Source organism: Artemia franciscana, chromosome 18, assembly GCF_032884065.1.
Source record: "Artemia franciscana chromosome 18, ASM3288406v1, whole genome shotgun sequence".
In the NCBI taxonomy this organism is placed as follows: Eukaryota; Metazoa; Arthropoda; class Branchiopoda; order Anostraca; family Artemiidae; genus Artemia; species Artemia franciscana.
Window position 1 is genome coordinate 28,959,542 of NC_088880.1, and position 22,678 is coordinate 28,982,219.

General features: G+C 35.5%; 1 protein-coding gene across 1 annotated transcript in view; it reads left to right on the forward strand.

Annotated features, from left to right (window-relative positions):
- Positions 1 to 22,678, forward strand: part of LOC136038841 (mitochondrial intermediate peptidase-like) — an 85,995-nt gene that overhangs the window by 33,846 nt on the left and 29,471 nt on the right. The window contains exons 5-6 of the mRNA XM_065722256.1: positions 6,352 to 6,493; positions 17,513 to 17,723. Of these exons, the coding sequence (XP_065578328.1) occupies positions 6,352 to 6,493; positions 17,513 to 17,723 (353 nt within the window). The remainder of the gene's footprint in view (positions 1 to 6,351; positions 6,494 to 17,512; positions 17,724 to 22,678) is intronic.

Here is a 22,678-nt window from a genome sequence, read left to right on the forward strand (position 1 = left end):
TGCAAACTAGCAAAAATTAAAACTGATTAAAAACAAAAATTAATTATTGTAACACTTGGTTGCTGCAATTATAACGGCCAAATACTAGGTAACGATCACTTCAGTTGTATTGATCCCATAATTGTCAAAACCTCCATTATAGATAATATTAATTATAATGCTAGCAAAAATTAAAACTGATTGAAAACAAATTTTAATTGCAGCAACACATGGCTGCTGCAATTATAACGGTCAAATACTTGGTAACAATCACATGATCGTCAAAATACATAAGAACATAAAGTATGAGAAGACATAAAGTATACTGACACTTGGCTGCTGCAAACTAGCAAAAATTAAAACTGATTAAAAACAAAAATTAATTGCCGCAACAATTGGTTGCTACAGTTATAACAGTCAAATACTAGGTAACGGTCACATGATCGTCAAAACATAAAGACATAAAGTATGAGAAGACATAAAGTATACTGACACTTGGCTGCTGCAAACTAGCAAAATTAAAAATTGATTAAAAACAAAAATTAATTGCCGCAACAATTCGTTGCTACAGTTTTAACAGTCAAATACTAGGTAACGGTCACATGATCGTCAAAACATAAAGACATAAAGTATGAGAAGACATAAAGTGTACTGACACTTGGTTGCTACAACTATGACGCCCAAATACTAAATAACGGTTACTTCAGTTGCAACGGTCCCATAATCGTCAAAACCTAAGATTATAGATTAGATTAATTTATTACAAGCAAAAATTAAAACTAATAGGATAAGTAGTCGCCAACGAGAAGATATAAAGTATATGACACTAGGTTGCTACTATTATACCGACCAAATACCAGGCAACGGTCACTTCCATTATAACGGTCCCATGATCGTCAAAACACTCGATTACAGATGAGATAAATTTAATACGAACAAAATTTTAACTGAAAATTTAATTTGTAATGTCACTGTAAACGATTATCGAACTGCGTTCAGGTGCTTGCGACTATTTCCAGCGACTATATTAAATGTTTCGAACGCTCTTATGCGTCAACACGGCTGTGTTTCTTTTTTATGTTTCGTATCAAAGCCAGTGTTGCCAATGAGGGCCAATTTCACGAGATTCATCGTTAAGTGAAAACCCCCCAAACTTCCCCTTGCCATATTCTAATACTGCAGTTTAATGCCTTTCTTTTCTTTTTCAAGGATGATCAAATTGTTTTTGATCATAATTGCTGTATTAGTCACAGCCTAGCCAAGAATAATTCAGTAAGAAGTATTCAGATTTAGAAAAAAAAAACTGCAAAAAAATCTCGGGAGCAGATGCAAACACCCCTCACCTCATTCCCCCATCGACGTCACTAACCAGAGACAATTTTCAATCCAGATCTCTTAACAAAATGACAGTTTCCAACTTTACAAGAATCTGAGCGTCAGATATTATATTAACTTATTACAAGCAAAAGTTCAAACTAATACGATAAATAGTCTCCAATGAGAAGACGTCAAATATACTGACACTTGGTTGCCCAAATTAAAATGGCCAAATACAAGGTAGCGGTCATTTCAATTGTAACGGTGACATGGTCGTCTAAACACCAATTATAGACTAGATAAATTTAATTAACAAAAATTTGGACAAAAAATTATAACTAATATGGTTTTTAGTTGCCAATGAGAAGGTACAAAAGTACCGACACTAGGTGGCTACAACTATAACGGCTAAATATTATGTAAATGTCACTTCATTTGTAACGGTCACATAGTCGTAGAAACCCCTGATTGTAGATTAAATAATGTATGACAAACAAAAATCGCAACTGTTATGATAAGTAGTCGGCTATAAGCAACATAGAATGTACCAACACTACGCGGCAGTAATTATAAGGACCATCGTGCGTAGCTATGTTTGCCTCAGGCGGCTTGGTGCTGTGGTGAATTATTATTAGTAGTAGTATATAATATACAATGGTCGCTTGACCTACAGTAGTCATATAATCGTCAAAACACCCAATTATAGATTATGAAAAGAGAAATCACCAATGCAACAGCACAAACACAAAAAAAAAGAAAGAAAAAAAAAAAAGAGAGAGAGACAGAAGGAGAAAAGGAAGACTGTATTAGTGATTAATATAGACCAGCACTTGAATGAGGCCTTAACCCTACTCATCCATACAATCACATAGGTCAAACAGCATAGCCATACACAATCAACCATAACGAATAATCCATGGACAGGCAGTCATGTCGTCAATAAGTATAAGTCGTCATTTACCAAACAATAGCAAAAATAAAAAAGACAAATAATTCAGAGGCAACAACCCAACACAAGGGCTCATCAGGAGAATACACTGGCCTATATAGGGTTTCGCCACAAATTTCGCCAACATACCGCCTAGTATCCGTATGTCTTATGTCTCTCGCCAACAATATTAGAAACAAAAATTACAACTAATATGATAAGTAGTCGCCTATGAGAAGACATAAATGAACTGCTACTAGGCGGCAACGATCAGTGACCGGTTTATTTGTAATTGACCCTTTATCTACTATTTGGTCGATATAATTATAGCCGCCTAGTATCCGTATGCCTTATGTCTTTTCATTGGTGACTACTTTTCATAATAGCCATAATTTTTGTTTTTAATAAATAAATCTGACTATAATCGGTTGTTTTTACGATTATGGGATCGTTACAATTGAAGTTACCGTTGCCTAGTATTTGGTTGTTATAATTACAGTGACCTAGTATCATTATACTTTATGCCTTCTCATTGGCGACTACTTATCATATTAGTTATAATTTGTGTTTTTAATAAATTAATCTAATCTATAACTGGGTCTTCAACGATTTTGGGACCGGTATAACTGAAGCGACCGTTATGTTGCCGCCTAGCTATAGATGCTGCTTGATCTATGCAAACCAAAATTAACATGCATGCATATGGAATTCTTTTTCATAATAAATTAAATTCCCCATTTTTCTGCGTAAACAGTCCAACTTGTTTCTTTGGAAATTTTGTAATGTAGATATTGCAGTTAAAAAGCTATGCGCCATGCGCCATAAAGCTAATTGCGCCATATGTCTCGCTTATAACTCTTGGAGTATAGGCACTGAGTATAAAGTATATGGAGTATAAGTATACAGACTATTAAGGTTTACTACAGCCGAGCATACATTAAATTTTTTGACTATATTTGAATTTGTAATATTACTATAAATGATTGCCGAACTCTGCTTAGGTGCTTGCGACTATTTCAAGTGACTATGTTGAGTGTTTCGACCGCTGGTGCGCATCAATTTTTATATTAATTTCATATTAGTTAAATATTTTTTATTCGTTGTTTGTTTATATATTACTACTACTACTAATAACAAGTCACTACATTCTCAAGCCGCCTAGGCCCAACACAGCTACGCACGCTCCTCATCCATCCTAGTCTAGTCAAAACCTCCCTCTTTACACCCTCCAAGGTTCCAGTTTTTCTAAAATCTTGCTTTATGACATTATCCCACCCCAACCGTGAACGACCTGCTCTGTTTTTAGCCCTAGACAGTTGGCCCAAAAGGACAATCTTCGGTAACATGTCGTCATTCAGCCACAGAACGTGCCCAAGCCATCTCAACCTTTCTCTCATTATAGCCCTAGAAAGTGGGATTGAATCGCGCTCTTGGTACAGTCTACTGTTTGAAATAAGGTCAGTCACCCGGGTTATCCAGAACAATCCGAAGGCAATTTCTCTGGAAAACTTCTAGAAATCTTCATCCGCTTTTCGCAGTGCCCATACTTAACGTATTTGTCTGGTATACCATACAAGGATAAGACCTTCACTATAGCTCTTCTATCAACAGAATCAAATGCTTGCTCATAATCTATAAAACTGAGTACCAAAGGTGTTTGATAGCTCAGGCACTTTTCAGTTATTAACATAAGAGTGAAAATTTGGTCGACACATCCTCTACCCTTTATAAAACTGCACTTTTCTTCCCTCATCACTTTGTATACAGCATCGCTCAGTCTAAAAAGTATCATATTACTGAGTAATTTGCTATCTACAGAGACAAGGCTAATGCCTCAATAAGTACCACTCTCACTCTCATCAACTTTCTTATAGAGTGGTTTAATTATGGTTTTCCTAAAATCTCTAGGTGCTTCCCCTTTTTCAAAAATCATGTTCATAATCTTCAGTAACCCATTTCTAACCGCAGAGCCACCATATATAAGAAACTTATTTACGACACTAGCAGCACCTGTAACCTTATTGTTTTTTAACCCTTGTAGTAGTGTCACTAATTCTTCCTCAAAAAACAAATCTTCCTTCATATCCAAGGTATCACAAACTATTTCATTTTCCTTTGTATCTTTTCCTGCAACTTTGTCTCGGTTTAGCACATTCTCAAAATCTTCTGCCCATCTCTCTTAAACTCATTCCTTATCACTAAGTGTGGCCCCGTTCCTATCTTTAACTGGGACAAGTACAGATTGACTGCTCTCTCTCAATTTATTAACATGACAGTAAATTATTTTACTATTATGTCGTCTAGCTGCATCTTCCAGATCCTCGGCAATTTTATACATGGCCTCCACTTCACATCTCTTTAGTTCTTATTTTAATGCTTTATCCACTTTCTTGACATTCCCCTTGTTTTCACACGATCTGTCACTCAGATAGCTCTTCTACAAGCCCCTTCTGCTCCATTAAACCTAAAGCTTTTCACTAGCATCCCTAGCTTCGTTCCTAACTTTCTTCTCTGAGACACCATCAGCAACTTCACGAATTGTTTTCCTAAAATTATCCTTCCATCTTTTACATTGTCAAATTTTAAACTTTCCAGTTTAGTATTCAACTGTTCCTAGGAAAGTTTCTCTCAAATTCTCATCCTGGAGTCTACCCACATCATAACCGCTCAGGATTTAGTAACCCTTCCGAAATTCCAGCTTTAAATTAACCCTAGACACTACTAGATGGTGATCTTTACTTTTAACATCAATAATAGAACTCATATACACCCTAGTATATTCTATTGATTCTGCCAGTCTTCAGTTTACAATAACATCATAAATAAAGTTTGCTGTGTTACCATCACGTGAATAACACGTTAACTTATGGGTCATTTTATGAGCAAACACTATCTTGGTTATAACTAGATTCTTATGCCTACAAAATTGCAGCAGTCTGTATTCATTACTGTTTTCCTTTCCCTGGATACCATATATCCCTATTTCTACCGATGTGGACGTTAAAATCTCCTAATAGAAATTAGTTATATTAACTACATTATGAAATATATTAATCATTATGTTATATTAATTATATTAGTTATTTATATTAATTTCAAGGGGCTAGTTTTATATTTCTTATTATGGCCAGTTTTGACGAGGGTCAATTTTACGAGATTCATCGTTTCATGAAAACTTCCAAACGTCCCCTTTTCATACTCTAATGTTGCAGTTTGATGTCAACTTTTTTTCTTTTTCTTTTTTGAAGGATGGTTATGTTTTTTGTTGTTTTTTTTTTTTTATCATGATTACAGTTGTAGCAACAACCTTACGAAGAGTATTTCATTGAAAAGCATTCAGGTTCAGAAAAAAAATCTTTACAAAAAAACCTTGGTGGGACAGATGCAAATACCCCTCCCCGTCCTCCCATTGGCGCCATTAACCCAGACTACCCTCAATCAAGATTTATAAACAAAATGACACTTTCCTGTTTTAGGGGAATCTGGGAGTCAGACATTGCTTTTTGGTCGCTCCCGATTCCTTCCTGCTTCACTATTTTGACTCTCAGATTGCTTTGCGCTTCAGTATGTTTTCTATTTGGTTTTGTGTATTCGTATTTTGCTATGTTTATATTTTGATCCTCCTGAAAGAAAAAATTGATTCACTGAAATTAAGTTAGGCCTTAATTTTTAGACCTTGTTAGACCTAATCTCCAACCGGGATAATTTTACTGGGCAATACAGCCCTATCAGTGGTACTATCAGTGCAATATTGAGGAATTTTGTTTGGAATGGTCCACCTAAAAAACTATGTAAAACGTAACAAAATTTGTTTAGATATAATTTGTTACTTTTGTACGAATGAGAAACAAATTTCGGGAGGGGGGTCATGCCAAGTGCCCTCCCCCCTCTGCATACAGCCCTGGGTACTAGTAGTAGTTTTTAATTACTATGAAAGCCATTTTGAAGTGCCAAAATTTCAGCTGTTGTCAGTATCACATTCATTCCTAGGTTACTGAATAGGGTGGATGGGCGGTGGGTGGTTCTGCCTAAATTAGAACCTAAATATTATTTAATTAATTTATCAAGGTTTGGAAAGTTAAATAGTTGGGATACTCTTTAGTTAAACGTTTCTAAAATTTCTCTAGGACCTTGAAAAATAGTATTGCTGGATCTCCTGGACTAGTTAAGGACTTTTTAGATGTTTTAAAAATTGAGCTGGAACGAAGGGCCCTGGAAGAATATGATGTAATGCGACATCTAAAGAAAAAGGATGTAGGTGCTCGAGACGTGAGTAATTACACATTTGTGTTAATTTTATTTTAGTACTAGGTCATTTGTCTTAGAAATGACCGCCAGTAAACAATTGCAAAGTACACGCACTGAGAACTTCAAAAATTCTCGCTTCTTTGCAAATTTCCCTTATCCCAGAGTAGAGATGAAAAGAGTGCTAGCTACCTAAAAAAGAGTTGAAACCTACTGAAAATTGCATCGAATTGATACAGAATATAATTTAATACTAAATGCTAAGTTTTAAGGGCCAGTTCAATCCTAATTTAAATTTGCTTCTAGACGACTTTAGTTATGTAAAATTTTTAAAAATTATTAGTTTCGACTTGGAGTCTAAGTTTCTAAAAGCCAATTTTAAATTTTATTGGCTTCTCAGTCTCTTTTGAGTTAATTTTGATCGAACAAAGTGGAGAGAGATCGATTTAAAGCCAATATTTAAACCTTATTTCAGCTTATTTACCTTCAAATGGTAAATAACCTGGTAAAATGGTAATAAATGGTAAATTTATTTACCTTCAAATGGCACTGAGCTTTTAAAAGTTTGTTTAACGTTGTTCATACTAAAATCTACCATCAATATTTTAAAAATTAAGAAACCAACCAGCTAAAATTAATCGGTAGCTACAGTCAATTTTTTTCGATATTTAAACTCACTTCTGTCTCATGTTAATATTAGTCCATTTGTAAAGTCAAGAGCATGCTCAACAGATGGCCAAGGGGGCTGGACCCCTTTTACAGGATTGGGGTGAACCATGTGGCCATTTTAAGACGATACGGAAGGGATTATAAAAATCGTTAGATCAAAATTACAGTCAAGATGGCAAAATTAAAAAAAAAACATTAAAAAAAGCTTAGAAAAAATTTTAGGCTTAATAATTTAAGCCTAATATTGATGAATATGATAAAACATTTTGGAAAGCTGCCTAAAATATTTGCCTGTAGCCAAATATGACATTTGCTTGTGCTTAAGTTAAAGCTAACAGTTTGTGAACTGAAATTCAGATTTTTGTCTCTATCACAGAGGACTATCTGAATTTGTTCCGCCAAGGTCTTGTTTCACTCACTATGCATTAATAGTGAATGTTGAGTATTTCGGAGATTTTTCTTTTGCGTAATTCAGTCGCGAACAGATTTTTTCACCGCTCTTTTTGGGAGGAATGACTAAGAACGTAAAACACACAGTACATTTTTAATGAGAAAAGAAAATAATAGTAATAAAAAATTCATATAGCGCAAATTTCGGATATGACTTGACTCTACTATTATCTCTACTACTATCTGCTATTTTAATTAATCTGCTATTTTAATTAATACTATCTATTTTAACTATCAATTATTTAATTTTATAATTAATTAACTATAATTAACTATATAATTAACTATAATTAATTTTAACTATCTGCTATTTTAATTAATCTGCCATTTTAATTAATCTGCCATTTTAATTAATCTGCTATTTTAATTAATACTATCTATTTTAACTATCAATTAATTAATTTTATAATTAATTAATTATAATTAACTATAATTAATTTTAACTATCTACTATTTTAATTAATTCTCTACTATTATCTGCTTGCAATACTATAATATCAAAACGTTTAAAAAATGTGGTTGCAATATTTGTAACATCAGAATGTTTTAAACGTCCGTAATCCAAAGGTGTATTGCGCTTAGTTCTAGCAGAAATCACTTCGGAAAGTATTTTAGAGTACTTTTCTTGATAAAAATAAAAACAATTGTCTTCTTGTTTATCCGCAATTAATGCATTTAACTTTTCAAAAAAAAAGATTAAGATTTATTGCAATATCTATTCTGAATAAATTGGGTTATTGAAAAAAATTAACAAACCGTTGCTGTCACTATCAAACTTTGCATAAGACTGACACAAACTTTGCATAAGACAGGTAAAGATGACGGGATTCAAGTAGAAATAAGGATATTTTTTTTTTTTTCCATCTTATCTCTCAGTCAGAGACAAGAATTGGGTTTTAAGAATTGGGGTGTTTTCCTCTCTTTTCCATATTCGTAGGATTGGGTTTTAAGGATTGGTGTTTTTTCCCTTTCTTTTGGAAATTGACCAGAGCATATCTGTGATTGTCAACATACACCGGTGAGACTCCGAACACACAAGAATATAATGAAACATTTTATCTATCACTGATGTATTTGGTGTTTAAGATAAGATTTATTACTGAAAAATGGCTATCACAAGCCCAAATAGGCCGAATTCGTACTTTAGCGTCAACAAAACGGAAAAAGAACCAAAGACAAACAAACTTACTTGATTTTCTTGACTTAGGTCTCCTGCTGGGCACTGCTCGGTGTAGAGAGTGACTTCTGCCTCCTCCATCCAATTCGGCCCAGTGCGAGCGTTTGTGCTTTGCTCGGTTTGATGTTTGCCATCGCCAGGAACTCGAACAGGCTGTTGGACCGTCGCTTCGTCTGTCGGCCGCGGGGTCGCTTCCAACCGGCTTTCGAAGGTCAATGCTAAATCAGCAAAAATGTCAAAATAATCTTTGTTGACATTCCGTGGTGAAAATTTTTAGGCGTAGGCTACACGATAACATAAACGTAACCTAATAAAAATAAAAATATCTGGCAGAGAGAAAAACTCGTTTTGCACGGATAAAACAACTAAGTAATAAATAATGAAATACATGAATAATCAATCAAAGAACGAAAAAAGAGAAAGAAGAAGAATATACATAATATTAATTATTCACCACGCCACAGCAAACACCCCACCCAATCATAAACCATTTTTTTTTTCAACCAGCAAAGAAACAACAAGAGGAAAATAAAGACCCAAGAAAAAGACCCAAAAACAAAACACAACAAATTTAATAATAATAATAAATAAATCAGTAAAACAACTATCCAAAAGGAGGGACTTCTTCTTATCAGAAAAATAGGCATGTTCCTTGTCTAAGTCGAAAAGTGTAATGATTGTCACTTTATAAGATTTGAGGCACAAATTAGGCTCTTGACGCCAAGAGCCTCCTTCACCCAGCCAATTTTCTTTAGCAGAAAGGTGGACATATTGCATCTTGTTTGAAACGGAATTGCACAATCACTTTTATTCTGAATTGAAAGAGGTACAAACTGGACCATTAGACTGTTCAACACCCCCTTCCTCTCCCGTTGCAACTCTAACTTTTTTACCAAAATGATAGACATTTTGCGTCTTCCTTAGAAAGGAATCACGCGAATATTTCTAATCTATATAATCGGAGAGCGGAAATCGGACAGTTACCTTTTCAACCCCACCCACTTTTTCCACCTTAATTTTTAGGTGGGACGGAAGGCATGCTGTACCATATTTAAATCGAAAAACTGTAATGATTTTCAATATAAATACTTCCGAGCACACAATGGCAACGTGCCCCCCCAGGAATGTGTCGCCCTTCATTACAAAAATTTTTGTGTGTATGATCAGATGCACAAAGTAGGATATTGGACCCTCCAAGACCAACTCCCATAGTTAACTCTTCACCGGAGAGGTAGACGGGACATTTATTTATGCTAATCGGTATGAAATTTGTGGGGTAACCCTGAACCAGTAAGGCATGAGAATAGTGATTTTCAGCTGCGTATTTCCCTTCTCCGACCTTCAATTTGCTTGAAAACTTATGGTACATCTTATCCTGAGCCAAGGGGACAGAGTGGATGCATATTCGTAGGTGTCCACAGCTTCTGAGCTGAACTAATCTCCGTACTAAATTGTCCAAATTCACTTGAAATTCGGTAGAAAAGGTGCTTACAGCCAAGGTACCATTGATCAAGAAATTTTAAACTGTTGAACTTTACATGTGCTTTTAAGTTTTCATGTTCGGAGATTGGTTCTCTGTCAAAAAGAGTAACTTGTAAGCAATAATCATAAAGCCTGTTCTCCTTCAAGGACTAGGGGTTACTTACTTGTGCTTTCTGTTATATCTTTTATTCGGTTTGGCTCATTATAGGGCATGAAAATGTCTTCATGAGAATCATCATGCAATGATTATAAGTAATAATGCAAGGAATGACGTAATTTAACAAATATTATTAAAGTTTTTATGCCGCTATCTGTCCGTGATAGGAATAAAATCAGATCTTTTTCAACATCAAATACATATGAAACAGTAAAATAATAATTTCCTTTTTTAGACAAAGCAACATATTCTTAGCTTGGTAAAGCCAATTTATGCTAATTTACCTTATTTGCTAATTTACCATTTTATGCTAATCTACCGTAAGCTTGAAAACAAACCACACTAATTTGATATCAAGAAATGGAAAATAGAGATAGTTTTAGGAATCTGTCATATTTTGAGACCATATTAAAGGAATGCGTCATCTTTTTTTTTTTTTTTTTTATGGCACCTAGTATTTACCAAGTGACATATAGCGATACAAATTTTTGTTGGTCTCTCTGTCCCGGTTTTGCTAGTTTGGGCACTTCCAGATAAGCTAGGACGATGAAATTTGGCAGACGTATCAGGGACCAGACCAGATTAAATTAGAATGAATTTTTTCCTAGATTCGACCACCTGGAGGGGAGTGGGGGGACGGTTAATTTGGAAAAATTAGAAAAACTGAGGTATTTTTAACTTACGAACAGGTGATCGGATCTTAATGAAAATTGCTATTAAGAAGGATATAGTTTCTCAGAACTCTTACTGTAAATTCCGACCGGATCCGCTGACAATGGGGGAGTTGGAGGGGGAAACCTTAAATATTGGAAAACGCTTAGAGTGGAGGAATCGGGATGGAGCTTGGTGGGAAAAATAAGCACAAGTCCTAGATACGTGATTGACATAACAGGAACGGATCCGCTCTCTTTGGGGGAGTTGGGGGGAGGGTTAATTCTGAAAAATTAGAAAAAATTAGGTATTTTAACTTACGAAGGAGTGATTGGATCTGAATGAAATTTGATATTTAGAAGAACCTCGTAACCCAGACCTCTTATTTTAAATCCCGACAGGATCCAGTGTCATTGGAGGGAGTTAGGGGGACTGGAAATCTTGGAAAACGCTTAGAGCGGAGGAATCTGGATGAAACTTCGTGGGGAGAATAAGCACAAGTCCTAGATACGTGATTGACATAACCGGATCCGCTCTCTTTGAGGGAGTTGTATGGGACCTATTCGGAAAAATTATGAAAAATGAGGTATTTTTAACTTAAAAACGAGTGATTGGATCCTAATGAAATTTGAATTTTGGAAGGACCTCGTGTCTCAGAGCTCTCATTTAAATCCTGACCGGATCTGGTGACATTTGGGGGAGTTGGGGGAAGAAAGCGGAAATCTTGCAAAACGCTTAAGAGTGGAGAGATCGTGATGATACTTGGTGGGAAGAGTAAGCACAAGTCCTATATACGTGATTGAAGTAACCAGACTGCTTTGGTTCTCTTTGGGGGAGCTGGGGGGGGTATTCCGGAAATTAGAAAAAATGAGGTATTTTTAACTTACAAATGTGTGTCCAGATCTTAATGAATTTGATATCTTGAAGGGTTTTTTGCTTCAGAGCTCCTGTTTAACATCCCAACCAGATGCGGTGAAATTGGTGGAGTTGGAGGGGGAAACCGGAAATCTTGGAAAACGTAAAATTGAGGATCTTAATGAAACTTGATATATAGAAGAATCTTATTTCTTAGATGCTCTATTTTCAATCCGAATGGGATCCGGGGACATAGGGGGGAAACAGAAATCTTGGGAACCGGAACTCCCGGAAAACGCTTAGAGTTGAGAGATGGGGATGAAACTTGATGGGAAGAATAAGCACTAGTTCTAGATATGTTATTGACATATCTGGACCGGATCCACTCTCTGGGGGAGTTGGGGTGGATTTCCAGTGCTTTGGCGAGTTCGGTGCTTTTGGATGCGCTAGGACGAAGAAAATTGGTAGACCTGTCAGGAAACTGCAGAAATTGACTTGATAACAGTCGTTTCCCCGATTCGACCAACTGAAGGGCTGGAGGGAGAGGAAAAATTGAAAAAAGAGGTATTTCTAACTTACTAATGGGTGATCGGATCTTAATGAAATTTCATATTGAGAAGGATCTCTTGTCTCAGAGCTATTGTTTTTAATCCCGACCTTATCCGGTGATATTGGGGGGAATTGGAGGGGGAACCGGGAAATCTTGGAAAAAGCTTAGAGTGGAGAGATCGGAAAGAAACTTGGTGGGAAGAATAAGCGCAGGTCTTAGATACGTTGTTGATATAACCGGACTGAATCTGCTCTCTATGGGGAAGTGGGGGGGGGGAGGGTGTTAGTTCGGAAAAATTAGAAAAATTGCGGTATTTTTAACTTACGAATGGGTGCCCAGATCTTAATGAAATTTGATACTTAGAAGGAATTCATGTCTCAGAGCTCTCATTTTAAATCGCGACCAGATCTGGTTACATTGGGGGGAGTCGCAAGGGAAACCGGAAATCTTGGAAAATGCTTAGAGTGGAGAGATGGGGATGAAACACTTGGTGGGTAGAATATGCAAATGTCATAGATACGTGATTGACGTAACCGGACTGGATCCGCTCTCTTTGGAGGAGTTAGTGGGGTCCAGTGCTGTGGTGAGCTCTGTGCTTCTGGACGTGCTAGGACGATAAAAATTAGTAGGTGTTTCAGGAACCTGCACAAATTGACTTGATAAAGTGGTTTTCCTTAATTCGACCATCTGTGGGCTGAAAGGAGAGGAAAAATTAGAAAAAATGAGGTATTTTTAACGTACGAATGGGGGATCGGATCTTAATGAATTTAGATATTTAGAAGGACGTCATGTCTCAGAGCTCTTATTTTAAAGCCTAACCGGTATTAAGCCTCTGATTTTCCTTTTGAATCAATCCATTGATTCTTAGAATTTTGCTAGAGCTCATGCCATATGAGCTCTTGGCTCTTCCGACCTCATCACAAATGCCATATGAGCTCTAAGCTCTTGTGTTTTTTTCAAAATTCTTCCTGATTGGCACCATTAAAAATTCTTGATGGCTGACAACTACGATATTCAACCGATGGAAAACAAGTAAAATTAAAATGTTGCTACATAAGCAATTCTGTTGGCTAAGCCAACAAAATGTTGCTACAATGTTTTATGTTCCCCTAGCGATCAAATGGTATTCAAAACTTGAGCACCATCAGCATTGTCGACTTGGTTTTTACAAACCCAGGAGCCAATTAGAAGCTAATACGTTAAATACTGACTTAAAATTGGCTTCTATCTGTTTGTTAAAATGGCTGTTAGTGACAACATAAAAGCCAATAAGGTTCAATTAAATTTTAAATTGCTAAAATTAAACTGAATCAAAAGCGATCATTTAAAATTTTCTTGGCTTTTGACTTGACACCAACTTGGCTTTTAAAAACTTAGAAATGAGTCAAAATCCAATCATTTAAAATCCACTTTAAGTGAGCTTTAAAAGTATTTGAAAACTTAAACTTCTATCAAAGCTTTTTCTTGACTTCTATTGAAGCTTATTAAGGCTACTTAACTTCTATTAGGCTAAGGAATTGGCTTTAAATAGGCTTCTGTCTAGTTAGGCTTTAAGAGCTTTAGAAGCAGGCAGAGGCAATATTTTAGCAAGATCAGTGACTTTAACTTAACTTTTATGCTTATAAAAGCCAAATGAAAAAAGTGCAAAGAGTTCTTTTTTTTACTGTGAAATTATGCGGCATCAGAACGACTTGGTGTAAAAACAAGTACTGAATTAGTGCAAAAAAGACTTAAGGGCAAATAAGCAGAAACATGCAAGGATTTGTTATCTGTGTGATTGGAGGTATTAAGTAGACCCTTGACCTTTCCAACAATCCCTCCCCTCCTCCTTCTCCACCCCGAACTTTTTAAGAGAAAAACAGGCAACATACGCCTTCTCTGAAGTGGAATCAGTGCTGCAAAGATTGTCAGTGTGTATTATTGAAGGGAGTATTATTGAAGTTGGCCAGTAGTCCCTCTATCACCTCCAATCCCCCCGACGCCAAGTTTTTAAAAGAAGGTTGACACTTAGCAATTTCCTTGAACAAACATCTTGCAAGGATGTTCCACTTCTATAATTAGAGCCACAAGGCACACCCTTGAGTCTATCCGACATCATCCCTGTCACCGCCTTTTCCGCAGAAAGTTTTTCGCCTGTCAGCTTGAATAGTATGGGAATACCTTCGAGAGAACCATGTACTTTCGGCCAATAGGCCAGGATAATGATGATTTTAAATGTTGTAAATATAACGTAGTTTAGCATGATACTAGTTTAGCAGTATAGTCTAGAAATGATTAAGTGGACTGAAATTAAATTGAGAAGACAGAGATTGTTGACATGAAAGTAAATTGTGACACCAAAGCTCAAAATAAACAGAAGCTTCTCTGCCTCTTTTTCGTTTCGGCGATTGACTTAAAGTCGATTCGACCATTGCCATTGTCGTTGCTTCTAATGTTCTAATCTTATTTTTTATTTATCTTCCTTACTCTTGCAAACTTTCTTTAACTTTGAAAAACACTCTGGGACTTGGCTATTGTACTTTTTACATATTCATTGCATCTACCATCTTTACTTACAATGCTAACCTGGTAAATATATCCACTTGATCTCTCTTCTCGTTTCACAAAATCACATTTTCACCTTCATTTATTTCTAGTCTAAGTAGCTTTCTTCTTAACAATAATTTATAAACCGGTTCTTGCACCCTCAACTATCGAAACCTCTAAAAATCGATTCACTATACTAAGATTATTCTCTAGGAAACTTAAATCGTCCGCGTATTCGATGTCTAGGACATTTGTGCCTTCCTAATTTATTCCATGCTCTGCCATAGCCTTGGGTGTGTTCCTTAGGACAAATTCCTAACAGTAATCCATAAAAGCGGGGATAAGATGCAACCCTGCTCAATTCCTGATTCAACCCTAAACCAGCTACTAACTTCACCTCCTACCTTAAACGTAGTTATATTGTTCTCGTAGATAGTATTAATCCCTCTAGTGTATTTATTTGGTATATCATTCTAGAAAAATACCTTCACTAAAGCTTCTCTGTTGGCTGAATCGAATTCCTGCTGATGGTTCGTAAGACGAGGACTAACGGGATCTGACTGTTCAGACGATTCTCAAATAACTAATCCGAGTGAATATTTTCTGAGCGTATTTTCACTCTTCTTTATTTAAACTATTCTTTTCTTAAAACTATATCTTTCTTCATGCAAAGCAATTAAGGTATTTAATTGGAGTTTTCTGCTGTCGCTAGGTACATTCCCTTTTTCAAAGATCTCGTTCATAATCTTCAGTAATTTATCTGTAACTTCACAACAACCATATTTTACCAAACTATCAGCACCTAAGGCGTTATTATTTTTCGATCCTTTTAGTGGCGTCTCCAATTTCTCCTTGCGAAAAAAGTCCTCATTCTCTTCCAAATTGTCATATTTTTTTCATTTTTTTATGTAATTTCCTACAACCTTATCACGATCTAACACATTGTCAAATTGTTCTTCCTATCTCTTTTTAACCCTTTATTTGTCGCTAGTTGACGCCATGTTCCTATCTTTAACTGGGACAAGTCCACAATGACAACTTCCTCTCAATTTCTGAACATGCCCATACAGTATCTTACTATTATGCCATCTTGCTGCACCTTTCAGATCCTTCATAATTTTATCCGTAGCATCCATTTCACACCTTCGTAATTCATGCTTTATTGTTTTCTCTACTTCCCTTACTGTCCTCTTATTTTCATTTGATCTTATCGCTTAAAAACTTCTTGTCCTAACCCTCCTCTTTTCTATCAAGCTTATAGCGTTTTTGCTAATATTCTTTGTAGCGTTTCCAACTTTATTCTGTAGGATATCATCTGCTACTTCGCAAACTGTTTTCCTTCTTCTTCTAGTTTGGATTAGTATGGTGGCACTTTCGAATGCTCTTGTCACAGGAATAAAATTGTGGGCCTGCAGTGGGTCGCTGTAGCTGAGTTGGAACTCCTGGCCCTGTATTACCTAGTAAATATCGTTCTCACTGTGCCACATGAACGAATGATCATTTCTGAATCCACAAATCATTAGCACACGCTAGGTTGAACTCATATCGTCTGTTTCAAAAGGAGAGGTTCGTTAGTACTGCGCTGGGGTAACCAAACGAATTTCAAATCGTCACCTCAGAGAGGTTCGAACTTCAGTCCTCTGTTTCCGGACGAGGGTCCTGCAGTCCCTGCTCCGTGGTAACTAAACGGTGGGTAACCGGGTATGATTCGGTGGATATTTTCCTACAAATATTTTATCTATCTTCTGTACTGTCAAATTGTAGACTCTCCAGAATTATATTCAACTGTTCCAGGAAAGGTCCTCTTAAATCTTCATCCTGGAGTCTACTAACGTCAGAACTTTCTTGATATTTCCCTCCCAAGTCCCAGCTTTAGATTAATTAAACATTGGGATTTTTTACTGTCAAATCAATTACAGCACTCCTATATAATCTAGTGTATAGTATCATTCCAGCCAGTCTTCGACTTTTAATGGCATAATCAATAAGGCTGGTCATTTTTATACTTTTAATTGAATTATGCTTTCAGAAATTTCTTATATCAGCATTTCTCAGAATCAGTATATTTCGGCAGTTGAGAAATCGGCAAATTTTTGGTTTTGTATATATTCTTTGTAGTTGCACGAAAAAAACAAATTTACTTGATTATTTTTAGAACATTTAAAAACTCTTCCCGCTCAATCATAATTGCAAAATAGCGATATTGTGCAAGCGGCTAAGAAGCTAAGCATCGCTTAAAATTTCAAACCTAATTATCGGCTGATCTATTTGCTCTAAATTTTTAGTGGTAAAATAAAATTAGACTTTTTGTCAGTGTTTTCGAAATAATTTTTTATTATTACGAAGTAGTATGATCCTTAGGAAAATATATACGTGTCCATTTTGTTTCTGTTTACAGAAGAAAACGACGGTGCGCTCTTCAAAATACAATGTTTATTTTTGAAACAATTCTCAAAACCGTGTTTTTTTTTTGAAATGCCAGTCTTTTTTTAAATAGTTTTTTTTTTAAACTAATTCAACTTCTAGGAGTTGTACTGCTGGGATCCTCCTTATCTAACAGCAATATTAAAGAAGCAGATACAAGGCTTGAAAAGCTCAGATTTCGCTCCTTATTTTTCAATTGGAAATTGTATGGAAGGTCTCAATCTCATTTTCCAAGCTCTCTTTGACATAACGTTGGAGCCTTGTGTCCTAGAGGAAGGCGAAAGCTGGCATTCTGATGTTCATAAAATTGCTGGTATTCACTTTCTGTTTTCTCACCCCTCCTCTCTCTCTCTCTTCATTTCTTTCTTTCTCTTTTCTATTCTTTCTCTCCCTTTTGAATTTTCTCCTCCTTGATGCCTGTCTCATTATTTTGTTCTGCTGTCTGTTCTTTTCTATGTTTTTTTTTTTTTATCACGGAGATGTCTCAATTCTGGTGCAAAAGCCAAATATAATCCTCAGCTTGCATCAATAGGGCCACTGGCAACATTGTCTAAGTGTATGATATCCCCCCAATCTTCATGGAAGCGTTAAATGTTATACTTTGAGTATGTACGTTCATAACTTTTGGCTGGGAAACCAAGCTGCCTTATCAAAAAAAAAAAAAAAAAATCTGAAATTCGGCCAAAAACAAAAAATGAATCGAAAATAAGTTTTCCATTTCATCAAACTAGTGAAAAGCTTACCCACCAGCTGGAGAAAATGTGCCCGATTTTCTGAAAAAGGGGAAAGCAACCTTAAAAAGGGTGTTTAATTTCGATGAAAATTACTTCATTACATTCAGTGTATACAAGGCGTGTTTTTTAATTAAGGTCCGTTTGAACACAAGTACACAACGAAAGATTATTTCAAAGAAGTAAATTTATTTTCAGAAAGTACATGCTTTACTCTATTTTTTGACATAATTACCAATTTTTTTGAAAAAATTATAATACCTCTCAACTAATTTTAAGTTAAAGTCTTTATAAGAACTTGCCACCGGCTCCAATAACCAAAAGTTCACTGCTGTTTTTTACGTCGTTGTCATCTTTTTAACGGTTGCCACTGAGGTGGCAACCGGTTGAACTGGAGGCGAAACATTGGTTTTTCATATCACACCCAAATTGAGGTAGCAGAACATTGAATGAAAACACACACACTCTCCTGAAAATTAGAAGGCTGAACATCCTCTCTCCTTGCGCAAAATAACGGCGTCGGCGTGTGGGAATAGGCTTGGTGTTTTTTTGGTCGACTTCTTGCAACGGAGAAACCACTATCAATGCAGAAGCATACTGCCTAACCCTCAGAGAACTCACCAGAGCGATTATAAAAACACAAAAAAAACTTGTCATGCTGACAAAGGAAATTGTCGTTCTTCATGACAATGCAAGACCTCACGCTGTTGGTATGACCCGTAATTTGTTGGACAGTTTTGGCTCGGAAGTTTTAGATCACCCACAATACAGTCCTGATCTTACGCCGAGTGTTAACCATCCTTTTCTCCACCTCAAGCAACAACTCAGTGGCAAACGTTATAATGACGATGACAATATGAAAACGGAAGGGAATTCCTGGTTAGTGCAACAGGCGGCAAGTTCTTATGTAGAGGTTACTTTAAAGTTAGTTGAGAGGTAGGATAAGTGTTACAACAAACTTGGCAACTATGCTGTTAAATAGAGTAAAGTGTTTACTGTTTGAAAATAAATTTACTTTTTTTTAAATATTCATTTGTTGTGTACTTACGATCAAATGGGTCTTAATGAAAAAAAACGCCTCGTAAGAGAACTCTACTGCAGAGCTTTCTAGCCTTTATGCAAAAAATAGGAAATTATGTGCTTTTTTCGTGAATTCTCAGGGAAATGAAATTCTCATGAAATTTGGGAATTGCCTAAATACCTCACTGGACGTAAGGAAACATGTTCAGAAAACAATTCTTACTTCATAATATGCAGAATAATCATAGTTAATATATTATGCATGAAGCTGGCCTTTATCTCCACTTCTTTCATTGTTTTACACTTTTTCTACCATATATCTGAAGAAAAAACATCTGTTCTGTAAGCGTTTTTTTTTTCAGTTTTCAAATCTGATTCAACCGCTATGTACAAAGATTGTAGATGGCGTTTATTCTGGCAATTTTTGCTAAAGGTTAAGTTTCTGGCCGTTTTGTTAAAAATCGCCACTGTGGTTTCTGTGGGGGTATCTATAAACAAATACTGTATATGGCATTTGTTTCAGCACGAGTTTGGAAACTGAAAAAACGCTTGCTCAATGCACACTTTTTGTAAAGAAATTTGGTAGAAAAGTCTAAAACACTGAAAGAAATGAAGATAAAGGTTTACTTCATGCAAAATGTCTTAACTGTGATTATTTTGCTTATCATGAAGTAAGAATTGTTGTTTTTTCGTAACAAGTTTTCCTTATATTCAGCCTAAACGGTGCCAAAAAGCCATCGAGTGAAAATTCCGAGATAGCCAGTCGATTTCAATCTATCGAAAACTGTTTAATGGGGTTTCCAGTTTCAGAGACAGTACTGCCTCAAACTGGTGTGTTTGTAGTAGAAATTCAACTTGAATCCGTCTTCAATCGCGGCAACATACTTTGTTTTCCGGTTTAGTTCTTTAATACTGTTGCCCCCCCCCCCTCTTTCAAATTTTTACAATATTCTTGTATGTAAAAAAAATTGCATTCACAAGATACAATCTCCATAGTAGGGTTGTCTGATACGCTGAATGTGATGGTGCAATTCTCAAGAAGATTCCTTGACTTTTGGGGACGTTCCCCCCTATCGAAAATCAGGAGAATTTTATAAAACTTGTTTTTTTTATGGGTAACAGTAAACTTAATCAGTCTTATACATTTAGAATCAGCATTAAAACCCAATTCTTTTGATTTATCTATTGTTTTTCAAAGCTTTGGTTACTATAGGGCCGAAAACCAAAGTTTTGTTTCTAGGTGCATCCCAAAAGGCCAAGGATTTTAAGGTGAAACTTTAGAATGTTGAGGAGTATCTTAAACTAAATCAAAAGGCACTATGTGCATCCATTTTACCAAGTAGGTGTATCTGCAATATCTTAGGATTGGCATGGGCATTAAGTTGACACTTAGATGATATGTTTAGGGGGGTATTTTTAAGTGTTTGGAGGGCTACCAGCTCCCCTCTCATGCACTTCAGCTGCCATATCTCCAAAAACTTGGTAAGTAAGGGGCGCTAACCAGGTTAGGTTCCCATTGAAATAATTTCAGCTTTTCTGCCAGCACTAGGGGTGCGATTACCAATGACTATAAAAAAAAAACTGAATTATAAAGTCTGTCGTCTATTCCTACTTTTATTTCATTTCCTGTCTCCTCAAAGTCACAGCTATAAAACCTTCAATGAATTAAAATAAGAAATAAATATATTTGACTATAGTGTAGTTAATATGAACAAAAAAAATATAAATATAGTTCGCTTGAATGAACTGAGTATGAATGAAAAGCAAACGGTAGGAAATTTTTAATTAAAATTTTAATTAATTGGATAAGTCTTCAGTTAAAATTGCTAGCTTGACCTTAATTAAACATTGATCTGTGAAAACATTAAACTGATATCATTATTCAAATTAACCCACTTATACATAAATTAGTTAAGAAGCTATTAAAGTTTTAGTCTAACCTAGCTATTAGGAATTAATTCAAAGTTCGTCTAACAGTATAACGACAGTTTAATTTAATATTAATAGTAACTTTTTTCTTAGAAACAATCAAGCTCCCCTAAAAATAAAACAAGTATTACATTTACTTCGGGAGTAAGTTCGTTGGTTCGTCGACAATTTATCGAAATTATATTCCCTTTATTGCTTTTTTGAAGAGGGCAACAGCCTGTTCAGTCTGTCTTATAGTACTTTAGGGATCTTCTTATCCTAATCGAATGGCCCTTCTTTTCGGACTTTCGTTCTTAAAGTATCGGAACAAAATTCAAACTTTAGTGGAGAGGGAGGGGGACAAAAAGGGCATCCCCTGCTCAGATACGAAATGACTTCTGTTTAACTTAAGTTTCAATGTCTCACTTTGCTTTATTTTTTAAGAAATTGTTGTTCTAAAAATTAATTGTACAGCAGAGTCTCCGACAGAAGTATTTGAACTAGAAAGCTAGATTAATTTGAAATTAAATGGCATCGCAAGAGTGAATTTTAGTCCACAACTGGGATGGAATGGTGTCTTAAGGAAAGATTTATGGGAAATGGGAACAGCTTGAGACGGCGTATAGAGGGAGGCTTAGAATAGGGAGGGCTGGAGGAGGAGCGTGCGTAGCTGTGTTGAACTCAGGTGGCTTAGTGGAGTAGTGAGTTGTTAGCAGCAGGAGTGTTGTAGATTCTTCATACAATTTTCTAATCAGCTGAAAGATTTTGGGAAAATTTTTATTGGTGCTAATTAGCGCTAGCTAAATCTCAGCATTAGTAAAGTCTTATCGTGTTTGGGATTTAAAAAATGTAGAATGTAAACGAATATTTTAGTGTAAGTAGCAGATATGTTTTAAACGTTTCTTTGAAAGAAATTCATCTGTTTAGTTTTAAGATAACATTTTTAAGGATGAAAGGAGATAAAACTTTCAAGCATCAATAGAATTCTAATTTTATCAAATAAATAAGAGGGCTAGCTAACGAGCACAATCTTCAGTCGATGATAGTTAACCCTTCCAAGCTGCTGACATACGGTACTGTCGTCTCTTTTTTGTTTGGCTTTAGATTGCTGATTGTGTTTCCGCAAGATGTCTCTTGATTGTTTAAATTTGAAATCTAATAAGATAAAAGTGATATTTTTCACTTCATCTTTAGACGATAGAATACTGAATTTAGAATAGAACATAATTTTATTTTAAAAATTCTTATAGCAACATGGTTGCTGAATTTGAATTTTACGTCAAACTAGCACTAGTAAATATATATATATATATATATATATATATATATATATATATATATATATATATATATATATCATCGAAGGAATTTGAAGTTAACGTCAACATAATTCATTATATAAAATATATATAAAAAAAGAGTCAAACTTAATTAAAAACTCAAAAAGAAAAAATAAATAGATATCAATACAATTATCGGTACCGGTCGCAATAGTTAAAAAGACATTAAGTTTCCAGAAATGATTTTTTTTTTTAAGTGAGTGAAAAACCAAAAAAAAAAAGTTTTTGGAGTTAATTAAAAGTTAGTAACAATGGATACTCGAAGGATT